The sequence below is a fragment of the Trachemys scripta genome, chromosome 4, assembly GCF_013100865.1.
Source record: "Trachemys scripta elegans isolate TJP31775 chromosome 4, CAS_Tse_1.0, whole genome shotgun sequence".
NCBI lineage: Eukaryota > Metazoa > Chordata > Testudines > Emydidae > Trachemys > Trachemys scripta.
The window spans coordinates 47,174,980-47,189,886 of record NC_048301.1 but is presented as its reverse complement, the minus strand read 5'-3'; the positions used below and the strand labels follow the sequence as shown (position 1 = coordinate 47,189,886).

At 39.0% G+C, this 14,907-nt stretch overlaps 1 protein-coding gene across 5 annotated transcripts in view; it reads left to right on the top strand.

Moving 5' to 3' along the window:
• NPAS3 (neuronal PAS domain protein 3) overlaps positions 1-14,907 on the top strand; it is an 827,431-nt gene that overhangs the window by 780,279 nt on the left and 32,245 nt on the right. For all 5 annotated transcript variants that reach the window (XM_034768663.1, XM_034768662.1, XM_034768661.1 and 2 more), the window contains 2 exons: positions 5,438-5,631; positions 14,236-14,342. In XM_034768663.1, coding sequence (XP_034624554.1) covers positions 5,438-5,631; positions 14,236-14,342 — 301 coding nt within the window. The remainder of the gene's footprint in view (positions 1-5,437; positions 5,632-14,235; positions 14,343-14,907) is intronic.

Sequence of the window (14,907 nt, the reverse complement as noted above, 5' to 3'; positions counted from 1 at the left end):
GGGGTAAAAGCCTGGATTTCTTATCTCTGTAGGTTAATTATTGATGTAAATTCTTCTTTATCACAATAAATTCATCTGCATTTCCTTTAGGAAAGTCTACAGGTCAAATTCTGGCTAAGGCAGGGGAAGTGGCATAAAAGCAGACTTGTAGGCCAATTGCTCCTCTTCCTCCACTAGTAAAGTTCACCCTCTTGCAGTGGAACCTGTATGATTCCAGGGGAATTCATTGGGGGAATTCTTGTGTAGGGGCCGGGGACATGTCCAGAGTAACCACTGCTGTTCAGATGCATTAATATGTCTCATGTGTAGATGGGAAGTGCTATATAATATCTCCAAGGATGAAGTAGTGGCCACCATGCCTTTAATTATCCCAGAGGGGTGTGTGAGTTGCTGAAAGGAGAGGGAAGTAACTGTAGTGTCTCAGAAACCACTGTGTGATAAATGTTGACTTTTTAAACACAAAATACGCCCTGAGTCCAGATGTGTTAACAATTTCATTTTAAACCCATTTTTTGTTTTCCGAGTGAGTTTGGCAGGTGTATATGAAGGGATTGCAGCTACTAAAGAAGACTCTGAACTAAAAAAAATATGTATCTGTTAAGTATACTATATGTCCTACTTGAAATCGGACTTGTGCTTCAATGGGCCCTGAAGGCCACAACTTTTATGGTTGATAGATAAGGCTCACTCAGTATTCAGTTTGAATAACATTAATAGTGAGCTTGCTGCACCCAGTTGCTAAGCTAGTTGTATAGGTTCATGGACTACCTGCCTGTCCTGTCCCATTATATATGTGTGTGTGTGTGTGTGTGAGAGAGAGAAGAAATATTTATATATATTAAGAAAAACACAAGACAGCTGGCCACAAATAGCAGGAAAGGGTGGAATGATCTTTAGGTTTCTGGTTCTGTGAGCTTTCTTTTACCAGTCTCAGGACAAACAGTCATATCAGTTACAAAGGCACTGTAGTCCTCTGTGTCCATTCAGGTCAGGAAAGGGCTTTACTACTTATATAAAATGTTTAGTAAATAGTTATGTGATTATTTAAAAATAAGTGTTAATTTTTAAAAAAAGAATAAAGAGAAATTTAATTATAATTTTGTAAAAATATTCTGTGGTTTACTTCAGTGGCTCAAAATAAGTGTTCATAGTTTGAAAGAATTCCATGTCACTGGCGTACAAAAGATAGAGTATCACTATTTGAATGAGCAAAATATCAGCACTTGTGCACACACTAATTAACTGTGTGTTAATTGGATAAATGCATGTGTTGGTTGACTGGTGAGACACCGAAGTAGCCATGTGCATGTGCATTTAGCCGTTTTATATACACAGCTACCTATCTTTGCACACAAATAGGGGTGCACAATAGCTCTGCACATTTTTCATACATGATCCTCATGAGAAAATTTGGTTCTAAATGATCACATGAATACCCAGAAGTTAACACCCCGTTAAGACAAATAGCCTGAGTTGACATTTCTGTCAAAGGGCTGGTTTAAATCTGATGGCAAACCAGGACAGTGATTTACATATGGACCAAAAGACATAGTTTGTAACTTTCTTTTTAATGGAAGTTTAAGTTTTTGAAGAACATAGGAAAATCTGAAAGGTGAAATTCACAGATTGTTCATGCCTGCAGGTTTTTATTGCCCTGGGTAATACATGTCCTTACTCCTTACATCACATATATGTGAAAAATAATAGACATAATATTTAAAGATGTCTTTTGATAAAGAAAATCTTTCCATCTCTAGAGGTGAGATTTAGCTCTAAAGTACGATGAGCAAGTTCCAGATGTATTTTTCAATTACTGGGCTTTCCTTTCCTTAAGTATTGACAGAGGGAAGGTTTTATCAAGGTCTTTGTGATGTGCTTGTTTATAATGAGTAGACATTAGTAGAGCACATCTAAGTGCTTATTGCTAACAGATGACTAAGAGGAGCATATGGCAGGGAAAAGAAATATATATTTGTCCAAGCATACTCATCATCAATTGTGTTTACATGTAGTTACAACATCTTGTACATCCATTTTTGTATCAGAGAAAAAGAAACAAAAGCAAAGCAATGTTTTTTTTAAATATGTGAGTGTCAGGTAGAGTTAATTTAGAATACTTTTTAACAAGAGAATTCCATTTTTTAGTGCAGAAGATTTTAATAGGTTTTTTTTTTTTACTGCTTCATCTTGACGCCTTTACAACATTATACTTCTTATACTCGTTATACATTAACAGTCCTACTGTTATGAAATGTTTTTTGGTTCACACACCTGTGCCTTTAAATAGAAGTTGAATAGGACTGGATGACACCATGAGCAATAATAGAGATGGGATGAATTTATGCACTAACCTGTGTTTAAGGTCAAATGCAGATCAGGTCACAAGCGAGGCTCTGTTTGGCAGGCTTATAGGCCCCTCAGATCAGAATCACCAAACAGTTTGCAGCATCTTCTAACGGTCTCTGATCAAAACAGATTCTGGACTAGAGACCTGATCCAATTACCACTGACGTTAATGGGAGTCTTACCATTAACTTCAGTGCACCCCATTAACTTGGGAGGTGCACCGACAGAGTTTTGGGGGAAGCTGCACAGTGGTTAATGTAAATAAGTTTTGTTAGGTTAGGTTTACACTGCAATCAGAAATGTGATTTGCAGCATGGGTCAGCATACCTGCATGGCTAAGATAGCAGTAAAGATGCAGCAGTACGGGTTGCACAAGCCTGTCTGGGAACGTACAAAACAGTTTATATTTCCACTTAATGTTCATTAAAGTTATAGTACTTTGTATAGGACGTTATGATCTGCTGCTATGGGATTGATCGGACATGAGGGAGGTAATTAACCCAAAAAATTCTACCAGTTCTAATGCTAGTTCCGTTGAATCAGTGTTAAAAATGGTGACAGGCACAATATAGATAAGGCTCTGACAGCTAAAACTAGTATTACGGCCAATTAGATTTGTTACAGAATGGGTTTGACTAAAGTGGAGATAGAAGATGTTTCAGCCATGAGAACTTTGCTTGAACTGGAGTTCCCACCTCTTTTAATACTGATTCAATTGATTCTATGAACACGTGTCATAACTGACAGGAATTTGTTGCAGATTTTCCCAACGCAACAGCCAAAATTCAAAAGCAGACCTGACCTCCCCCAAAATTTGAAGCTGTTTCTTATACTCATACTGAGGACATGGTTCAATCCATGAGTTAGAGACCAGTTGCATGGCTTGAATCCAATTACAAACTTTCCCAGAGTTCAGCAGTGCTTGAGTATAGCGGAGTTAGCTTTGGGCATTCCCTAGTGATGGTGATACAAACTCAGAGCTGCAGTTTCACTGAAAGATCAAGGAAAAACTGGATACCAATTTAATAAGCACTTGTTCAAAAACAAATCTTTTTGACATTTAGCAATGAATGACATGGAGTATTCCAAAAATAGGTGTGGGAAATAAAAAATGAATCTTAAGTAAGATGTATCTCAAAGTTCCCCCCAAGTGCCAATGCCAACTTCAAACATTTTAGCATAGGCATTTCTAAAAAAAAAAAAAAAAAAAAAAATGCACTTAGCCTAGTACATTGAGCATAGGATTATTTTTTACGTTGTTTCTGGTTTCATTAAAAAGCAACATTTTTTCCAAGCATTTACAGATTTGTGTTTCTGCAGTAAGCTGAAGTTGCATGATAAAGTGAGAGAGATAATGGTAAATAAGCATATGTGTAAGCCTAGCTAGAAGGAGCAAAGTATGCTATTTGTATCCCTCTTGTGAAGTAAATCCTGTTTCTTTTAGCTATTTCTTCATTATTTAATAAGGTCTTGCAAAAACTGTATGTTTGAAATGGTATTTTTGCATCCCTGCTTCTAGGAATGTCTTCAAATATTCACCAAATAGTTTGCCCCCTGAAGGTGCATTAAGTATGAATTTAGGTAATAATTACCTCAGATGTGGAAGATCATAAATCTACAACTGAAATGGACAAAACCACAAGATAATCATCCTCCCCATTCAGAACTACCTCATTGACTGTGGTCACAAATGTAAAATATTGGATAAAAGAGAGATTTTTAAAGATTTTGAATAAAAAAAAATTCAAGCTTTAATTCATTGATCTATTAGCTTTAATGAGATTTAATTTTGGGTGCACTACATGGTTTAAGAGATTGCCAGTGGAACAGAGTCTTTTACCACTCACTCACCACTAACAATAGCTCTCCTATCAGTAGTGACCAAACGCTGCAGACTGTTATCTTATCTTTGTGAAATGAGTTTCAGTTCCCAGTGGATATGTATCCACACCATCACAGTTGGCACATGTTGGCATCTTTGTTGGCACTCTCAGTAGAGATGCTGAGGGCTGAATGCACCATAGAGTCTGAACTCTCTGTCCTCGAGGCCTTCTTTCCAGGCTGATATTGAGATGCTGTCAGGGTAAAAGGTGTGGACAGTTTGCACTGCCACTGCCCATGATGTCCCTGTTGTGCGAATATAGGCCTGCAGTCTCCCAAGCTGCCAATCTGATACCTGTCACAAGTACTATTCATTTTAATTTTTTTTCAAAGCACATCATTTTATTTGTCCACAGTAAGGCTTCTAAGGCAGTTGAGTCAGAAATTATAGGTCAGTCCTTTCCCATAGTTTCATAATCATTCAGCTTCAGCAAGCAGCACTGAGTTGCAATCTCAAATGGAGCAGCTGGATCTCCTGGGTATATTTTGCTTAGTGTTCATCGTGTAAATAGGGGAAAGAAAACCTCTGCCTCTCATTCAGCTCCAAAAGTTCTCAGCACATGCACAGTGCATTAAGCTAAATCACTGCTTGACTAGTAACTCTGCAGCTGTAAAATGCTTGGTGTCTGTGCAGAGAACCCATTCAAGGCGCCTCTGTGGAACCCATTGATCACTTGCATGCTCATGCTTCTTGTATTGCCAACCACAAAGAAGTAATTCAAGGATGTAAGTAGTGTCTCTAAGATGTAGATGACTGGCAATTCAATTAAATGGGTCCTGGAAAAGTTTCAAAACTGTTGCTCCTTTTGTCTCACATTTTAATCTCCAAATGTTTTAAAATTAGTCTTCCCTTCCTACCCTCATTACTTCAGTTTTATATCTCTTACTTCATTCCCTTGATTTTCTAATTTGTCCTTTCTTTCTTTCTTTCTTTGAAAAAAAAATCAATAACACAGAAGTTCTGAGTTTTAGATTTGATAAATTGAAACATTTGGCTATTATGTACTTTTCTTCTTTCTTGCCATGAGGACATTTAGGACATGTTGACAGCCAATATTAATAAGCTTAACACTGATCCTGGCAGTTACTAAATATAATTTTTGATGGAGTTAAGTGCTCTTTAGAATAACAATGTTGTCCTTTAAAAAAGATGATGTCACATTTGCATCATGAATTGACTGGGGTTTCTTTTATTCTTTTTATTTTGCAGGTGATCCATATAACAGGCCGGTTACGACTGAGAGTGTCACTGTCCCACGGGCGGACAGTCCCTAGCCAAATCATGGGGCTTGTAGTTGTGGCTCATGCTTTGCCACCTCCTACAATCAATGAAGTCAGAATCGACTGCCACATGTTTGTTACTCGCGTAAATATGGACCTCAATATCATTTACTGTGAAAATAGGTACAGCATTTCAGCTCTCGTTTTTCAGTGTTGCATGTGTACTCTGTATTCCATGGCTTGGTAAACAGTGGAGATCAGACTCCTGGTGCCATATGAGAGCACTAAATTCACTGTCGTCGTTATTAATTATTAAAATCGGAGGAGTGTGAAGGCGATTTTTTAACATTAACATGACAAGGTTCATGATGTCTTTATATTTGGAAATGAAAAAAAAAAGGAAACGTACTATTTGAAGTTTAATTCGCCTACATTCCTGAAATACTTTGCAGAAGATGCAGTCTCATTTGAAATTCTATCTCTGCTTATTGGAATGGAGGACTTGGTTGCTAGGAGGGGTCAGATGGAGCAGGTGACAGGTTGGGGGACAATGTCATTGGAAGCAGGAGATGGGGGGATTGTACAATGAGATTAGATGGTGACTTGCATTGCAAAGGGAGAAAGGAGTGGAGTGGAAACCAGTTTTGGGTGACAGGTGGAATGAGGGTTTGATGGGGGGGAGACAGATACTTTAGAGAAGTGGAGGAAGGAGCATTGGGGTTCAAAGTGGATCAGGTGCAGTGGGCACCTGGAAATAGGGTCCAGAATAAGGGAAAGAATGGACAGAAGAGCTGAGGAGAAGTTGGCTAGAAGGCAGGGAATAAGAAACTCATAGGCTGGGGATGGAAGGAGCCTAAAGTGTAGAAGGAAAGTTGGGAACAAGCAGAAGAGCTAGCCAAGGACCCATTGACAGGAGGAGCTACCATCAAGAATTGAATTGCCAACAGGAGTAATGCAACCCTTTGATGTGATAGCATAATTAGAAGGTTACAATTCTCTAACATAGACTCCAATTCAGGAATTATCTCTATTCTGGAGAGCATTTAAGCACATAATTAAGTGCTCTTCTGAAAAGGGATAGACATAAGCATGTGCTTAAGTGCTTTGCTGAATCAGAGCCTTAGGCCTTTTAAAATAAATGTGCAGTTTCAGTTAAGAAATTATCTTATACTATCATGTTCTAAACTATATTTGTAATAATAATAGTACTTTGCAACTAGAAAGCATATTTTATCCAGGCTCTCAAAGCACTTTACAAGGATGGGAGATATTATCTTAATTTTTTAAACTGGGAACACTGAGCCACAGAAAGCAATTTGCTCAAGGTTACGTAGAGAGTTAATGGCAAAATTAGGGTTAGAATGCTGGCTTCCTGCCTGCAAGTACACTGCACTAACTTCTAGATTATGTAGTGTAATCTAGCAGTTACACAGATAGTTTAGGGGATTAGGAGTAGTATACAGATGGAACCTTTTGCCATAGTCATTGGCTTGAATCTGACCTATCTTGATAGTGATGGAAAGTCATTACCATTTGACAGCTCTCCAGTGGCCTCTGTGAAATGAGTTGTTGGTATCAGTCCAGTTCCTAATGAATAGGTCTCCTCTTCACAAAATCACCCCCCAGTTATTGGTACCTTTGTTGGCAGCCTCAACAAAGGAGCCAAGAATTGAATGGATGTGGAAAATGAACTACCCTTTCAGGTCAGGTCTGAGATGAATTGCCTGGGCAGTATTTGGAAGATTTAATCTTCCTCTGCTGTCAATCTAGCATTTTGTATGAATACTAAATTGTTTTTAAAAAATTAAACAATTTTTTAAAAAACTTTCCAGTATCGCTGTATCATCATATAGCAGTAAGGCCTTAAGATTCCTGTGAGAGGAACCTGTGAAAAACCTAAGATAGATAACAAATAGTCCAGGCACTGAGCACTGATTGAGGATTGGTGACCACCTGGGAAAAGCTGATAGCTAAAGGTGTAGTGGAGCCATTAAACTTAGCTGGTCATTATTCCCCAGGAAGTGCCTTGTGCTGAGGATGTTATTGCTATTATAAGGTGAACAGAGAGAGAACTTTATCAAGTAACTTTTTTCTATTTGCTGATGGTGTTTATTTTGAATGCTAGGACATAGCATTTATGCGATGTCACTAAAATTAATGATGAGGCATCTGCATTTTGTGCCTCTTCACGGGACAGCAGAGAACGAGGTCCACTAGGTTAGCAGAAGCGTCACTGATGGAACTGTGGGAAAAATGTTGGTAGCTTACTTGCACAGCAGAAGTTCCACTGGTGGACATTAGGGATAGTGGTACCACAGCAAATGCCATATGGAAAGTGGATGTTGCCTGCAGGGACAGCAGGAAGTGGAAACACCATTGCTAGACATTGGGAAGCCAGTAGCAACCTGTCTAGTCAGGAGGCTAGCCATTCATTGAGGCAACCCGCTGAGGCATCAGGAAGCAGGAAGTCCTCTTCTGGGGCTAAAGAAAGGGGCAGTGACAGCACCACCAGTGGGGCTACAGAAAACAGAAGCACTCAATCCTGAATATGTGGAGTAGGCTGCTAGTGCCCCACTGGTGGTGTCATGGGGGAAGCAGGAGCAGCACAGCTGTGGCTGTAGAAAAAAATTGGCAGCATGCTTGGGGGTAGCAATAAGCACTATTTGAATAGCTTCATGGAGGTTAGTGACAGCTGGCTGGGGAGTGTGAAGTGGAAGTGCCGTTACTTAAGCTGAATTGGATGGTCACAGTAGATCACTGGATCAGAAGAGGTGAGAAGCACTACTCCTGCTTTTGCAGGGATTCTTTTGTGAGCCTGCTTTGAGAAGCAGGAAGCAGGCGTGACTTTACTCAAGTCTTGGTCTGTGGCCTGTTCCTCTCTTCTTAGTGAAAAGATTTGAATGAAGATCCCTGATCCACAGCAGAACCAGGTGCATAGTTATTTCCCCCCCCCCATTATGAAACAAGATCAATTAACTAATATATTGGGCATTTTTAAAGCATTTACATTTTATTCTGTAGCTAGTTAGCCAGCTTTGCAACAGGGTTTCATTTATTTTTAGGATTACTTTTAAATCTTCACAACTACATAACCAAAAAATAGGGAGACCTATTTTAAAACTTTGGTGTCTAAGATGAGATACCTAAATCTACAGTTAGGCACCAAATAAGTGGGCACGATTTTCAGAGGTGCTGAGCATCCACTTCTCCTCTTGACTTAAATGTTCTTGTTCCTATTCTAAAAGTGTGTTGCCATGCAGGTGACATTACCTCTTTTATAGAGTTTATGCCCCAAAAGAATATTTGCCATACACACAAGACTAAGCCAAACTCATACTGTACATGGGTGTGTTTGGGTGGTGGTTTGGGTGGAGGTGTCTCACTTCTGGGTCCTGTAAAAGCCATACTCAAAAGGTCTTGCAAAAGTCATATGATGGGGAATTAATTTGCAGGTTGTCAAGTATCAGCGGGGTAGCCATGTTAGTCTGGATCTGTAAAAAGCAACAAAGAGTCCTGTGGCACCTTATAGACTAACAGATGTATTGGAGCATAAGTTTTCGTGGTTGCATGCGTCTGACGAAGCGGGTATTCACCCACGAAAGCTTATGCTCCAATACATCTGTTAGTCTATAAGGTGCCACAGGACTCTTTGTTGCAATTTGCAGGTTATTTCCCTATTTAGATTTGCATTATTTATTGGTGAAATAAGAATATAAACCTATGAAAATTCAGAAGCTTTGGTCAAAATTTTCAAACTTGGATGACATCTAAATCTATATTTAGGCACCTAAATAAAAGTGACCTAATTCTTAGGTACTGAGCTGACATCCAGCTCCTATTTACTTCAGTATGAGTTGTGGATGCCTGTATGAAAATCAGATCACTTTTATTTAGGTGCCTAAATATAGATTTAGATGTCTAATCTAGGCAACCAAGTAGAACATCATGGTCATTGCTTTTACCTTCTTAAGGGTCAAATGCTGGGGAAAAAATCAAAGCTTGTGTAAAGAGTTTACTTCTGGAGAGCAAACATCAAGGGCTGAATCTTCATCCTGAACTGGTCAGGATGCCTGCACAACCACAGCTACTAACACAATGGTCACAGTGAGAAGTAGCATAAGAACATAAGAACGGCCAAACTGGTTCAGACCAAAGGTCCATCAAGCCCAGAATCCTGTCCTCTGACAGTGGCCAATGGCAGGTGCCCCAAAGGGAATGAACAGATAGGTTATCATCAAGTGATCCATGGCCTGTCACCCAATCCCAGCTTCTGGCAAACAGAGGCTAGGGACACCATTCCTGCCCATCCTGGATAATATCCATTGATGGACCTACCTCTTCCATGTATCTATCTAGCTCCCTTTTGAACCGCATTACAGTATTGGCCTTCAAAACACCCTCTGGCAAGGAGTTCCAGAGGTTGACAGTGCATTGCATGAAAAAATACTTTCTTGTGTTTGTTTTAAACTTGCTACCTATTAATTTCATTTGGTGGTATCTTGCTCTTGTATTATGAGAAGGAGTAAATAACACTTCCTTATTTACTTTCTCTATACCACTCATGATTTTATAGACCTCTATCATATCCCCCTTTAGTCGCCTCTTTTCCAAGCTGAAAAGTCCCAGTGCACACACATGGCATGATACTCCCCTAGTGTGGGGTTTTGTCTCTATGGATCTGCGTGTTTCACCGATCTACCAACATTCCCTAAAGATCTGCAGAAATAGTTTCCTGTATGGAGCATCCTTTACTAGGACTCAAGCCTACTTAATAATGAGCATTCTGGCTCTAAGCCAGCAAAGCACTTAAGCATTGAATGCTGTGGGACTCTCCATGAGCTTAAAGTTAAGCATAAACTTACAGGGTTTATGGGATCAGGGCAAGTGTACTCAGCACTTGGTAGAATCAAGTCCCTACTTCTCAATCAGCTGCTATTTTTAGCTGTCAAGAAACAAACTGCCCATAGGGGTTGGAGTGCCATGGGATTTGGCCCTAAATTAATAAATTAAGCAGCATAATATAAAGTTATTTTTCGGTGGTTTAGTAATGCAACAATATTTATATCCCAGCTTTGATTTGTGTATGATTTCCATAACAAAATCATTCTCATTCATGTAATCACAAAATTGATTTACTTTGATGTCCTATCTCTTAGTTCTCATTTTGGTGGCCTTGATGGACACACAACGTCACTCTTATCTTGTGAATTGATTTTTTTCTTTTTAGTTAAAAATACAAACCCTCTTTCCTTCTTACATCTGGACTAATTAGCTTTTTTTCTCGTGTTATTGTTGAACTCATGGGTTGTGGATCAGGTTCCACAGTTCACTTGCTTTATTTGACTTATTGTACAGTACTTATAATACAATATTTTCTGACACTCAGACCATTGGAAAGGTCAAGGCCAAGGAAGAAACAAGTGCACAGAGTGACTAGGGAGTTATTAAAAGACTTACTTGGACTTTTCAGTATTAATATACTGATACATACAAAAACACCTTAGTTAAAAAAAAGTTACTAGGGTTGCAATAGTTAAGCACTCAGCTTAGAAAATGCCATGCAACCTTAATTCTTCCCCCTTGCACAGATGCATTATGATGCAGTCTTTAATTACATAGTCATATACTATTTTTTCTGCATTTATTGTACAGGATGGATGGTACTCCATGAATGAAGCAGCTGTTAAATATTTTTTTATTCTCCTTATTCAATATGTTGATCCATGTCTTATTTACTGCACACCATCTAAACCCTGTGTTGAATACTGAATTATTAATTTCTTCACAGTCTTTTCTATGGTGCTTATCCCCATTGTATCCAAGTGTCTCTCAAACATCAGTTAATTTATTTTCACAACTCCTTATGAGATAGGAGAATATTATTATGGGGAAAGTGAGGCAAAGAGAGAATAAGGACAAAACGACTGCTAACTTGGGGTGCTACAATGACTAGTCACCCAACTTGAGACATCTTGGGCCTGGTTTTTTGTAGGTGTTGAGTATCCACAGCTCCCATTGACTTCAGTTGCAGTTGTGAGCCTTCTGCTCTTTTGAAAATCAGGCCCCAGATGTCTCATGTTAGTCTCCCAGAAAATGAGGAACACAAAATTTGTGGCCAGTTGTGAAATTTTTAGTTCTAGTTCACTTGCCAAGCATCAGATTGGAACTCTGTGGTCAGGGATAGAATCCAGTTCTCTAGAGTGGCATTCAACTGCCTTAACCACTAAACCCAGCTCTTCTCTTCTTGCAGTCCCCTATTTCAGTCTCTATACACCATCCAACTTCTATAGTGCAAACTGAATGTTTGAATTTTTTAGCACAAAGGGTCTACCAAGCTCTAGTAAACATAATGCAAATGGTGATTTTCTACATCTTATTATTGAGCTAAAACTGAACATATTTTCAGGAAGACAGCAAGTGCAAAACATGGAGGCATTAGAGTTCTTCAGAAAGTATTTAGAATTTTTTTTTAATAATGGGAATAGATAGGCAACCTAAATATAGATTTTGGTCAGCTCCTATTCCCTAGAATTGTATATTGTGGTAAATGGATCTCTTGTTGCTGTTAGAACTATATTTACAAGCCTAACTAACCTATTGTAGCAGAAATTGCTGAACTGTTTTATCCAGTTACTGAACTACTAGTCAGCAGGAAAGTCTCCACTCTTGATCACAGTTATGCCATTCAAAGACACTGTGACAATTCTAGGGGAAATGACATGTGCCACAACCTTATTATAGACATAACTAGGTTCAAAATCAGTACAAAGGCAAGTGGTCCCTATTGTAAGGAAGAGCTGTGGATGCTTTCCTGACCAAAAACCCTACCTTCTTTGATCCAAATTAAATACAGACCAGAGCTCAAATCCATCCTCCATTAACATTTATGGAAAGACTCCCATTGATTTCAGTGGAGCTGGATCACGATTCAAGTGACCCCATTGTCTCTTGCATAGTTGCAAGAGTAAAACTGCCTTTGGCTTCCCAGGCCTTGTCATGTGATTCAGACCATACGGTCCCAATTCAGCACATTTTTTAAGCCTGTACTTAAATCCATTCCTGTTCAGCAAACCACTTAGGCACATGCTTATGGGCCTAAAGTACATTCCTAACATTAGACACATGATAAAATGCTCCCCTGAACAGCAATGGATTGCTGAATCTGGTCCTAAGTCAACACATGCTCTGCTTCCGGGTAGGACTGGCACCAAGCATCTTGTGCCACTGGGCTATTCTATGTACTGACTAGATTGGGAGACATTCACCATCTCCCTGAAACTGAATCTTTGTAATTTACTTTCTCTTGATAGAGACAGAAGAAAATACAACTGATGTAGAAAGCAACTCATAGCTACATACAGTACAATCGCACCCATCACACTGAACTGTGCTTTAGTTTAAATGAGGAAAAAGCTTGCAGGAGATAGGGGCAGGAATGGCAGAATGTTCCCAGTCTTTCAGTTCCTAGGTGTATAAAGGGGCAGCCAGCAAATTTGTGGGCTGTTGGGGATGACCAATCAGAATGCCTGGTATAATACAATGGGCCAGGGCATTCCAGCTAGAGGGGAGTTTGTGCAGCCCTCCTGGGTGAGCCCCCCCCCCTCCACCCCCAGCAAGCATGCTGCAGTCACCCACTGTGTGGGGAGAGGGTGGTGGGAACAGATTGTCAAGGGACCATCCCTCTGGTAAAACAGATTGTTCTGGATAGTGAGAAATTAATGGGTAATTTACTAACTTGCTGACATATTTTTATTACACCCCAGCTCTTACAGTCTCTGGCTTTACTGCAAGGATTCACCGGACTTTAAAATTAGTACTATAATTGGTAATCTCAGTCATATAATTTGGAGATGAGTCCATTCACATTTTGAGGGATCTGTATAGTAAACATTACTATTACTAAGCCTATATATCAGCCCCCCTACAACTCCTTGCCTTCTAAACCTAAAAGCTAGATGTTCTAGTTATACAAAACGGACATTTAGTGGGTGAACACTATATTTCAAACCCCAAAAATGTGTTTCTACTTTTAAAAAAACAACAGGTTTTCAAATGTTTGTGTAAACCAGGCTGGTTCACTCAACATGTATTCCAGTTTTTGTTATACTTTTCTGTACTCTCTCTCTCTCTCTCTCTCTCTCTCTGCTGAAAGGGTTTTAAAGTTTCTGTGTGGAATAAACCACAAAGTCCCAGTTGAAAGGGCCAGGAGTGAAAGCTGAGTTCCCAAATGAATAAGACTAAAAAAGATAACACCCCCAGGCATCTGTATGTCTCAGCATTTAAATTATATCCCTTGAAATGTCAGTTTGGACTTTGTGCCAAGAAATGGTTGAAGAGCTTTTTTCATGAATATACCCAATGGAAGACGAATCTGTTGAAATGAAAGATGTCTCTAATCATTTGGTATAAACATAACATGTTTTTATTTTATTATGTAACCTTGGTCTTTTAATGAGGATTTTGAATTATTGCTGATGCGTTGTAATTTCATGGAATTATATTGTCTCAGTGTTTGTTCTATGGGTGGGAAGTGCTCTGAAACTTAACTTTCTATAACTTTCCATTTATTTCAATGGACTAACTGATTTCAGCAGGTTTCTCTATTAAAAACAGTTTTATTTTAAAGAATGTGTCCTGTTTATACAGGTATTCCACTCAAATAAATAGCAGTGGCTTTGTGGTTATACTACAGTAACGAAAAATCTTTCTGTAGATTTCTATTTCTGTCATTTGACAGTTCCTGTATTTTTTCCTTCTTAAATTACAGGCTGTATTTTTCCTTTGTAGGATTAGTGATTACATGGATCTGACCCCTGTAGATATTGTAGGAAAGAGATGTTACCACTTCATTCATGCTGAAGATGTGGAAGGGATCAGGCATAGTCACTTAGACTGTAAGTACCTCAGTTTTTGTCAAAATAATCTGGCACAACACCTGGTTGCTGTTGAACTATTATTTACATTTCATGATTGTGGATCTTCATATTGGGTCTGCCTTTTTGTTTTAATATAATGGAGGATGGTTCAGAAGTGATTTTTTTATTGTATATTTTCAAGTCATTTCCTTAAATATACAAGATTCTCAATGTATGTGGGAATGTGGAATTACTTAGATTAGTATCATGGTGGTCTCCAACAGCTATCCAGTTCCATGTACTGCCCAGTACTTATTTTACTTCACAGTGGCACTGCTCCAATGAAATTAGACAAAGGTTTCTATCCATAAGAGAAGTGAAGTTCTGGAACAGCCTTTTAATGGAATTAATGGAGGCAAAAAACCTAACTTGTTTCAACACTGAATTTGATAAGAAGTTTTTGGAGGGGATGGTATGATAAGGCCTATCCGTGACTTCTGTTAGCAAATATCTCTAATGGCTGAAGATGGGACACCAGATGGGGATGGCTCTGAGTTACTCCACATAATTCCTTCCTGGGTGTCTGGCTGGTGGGTCTCACCCA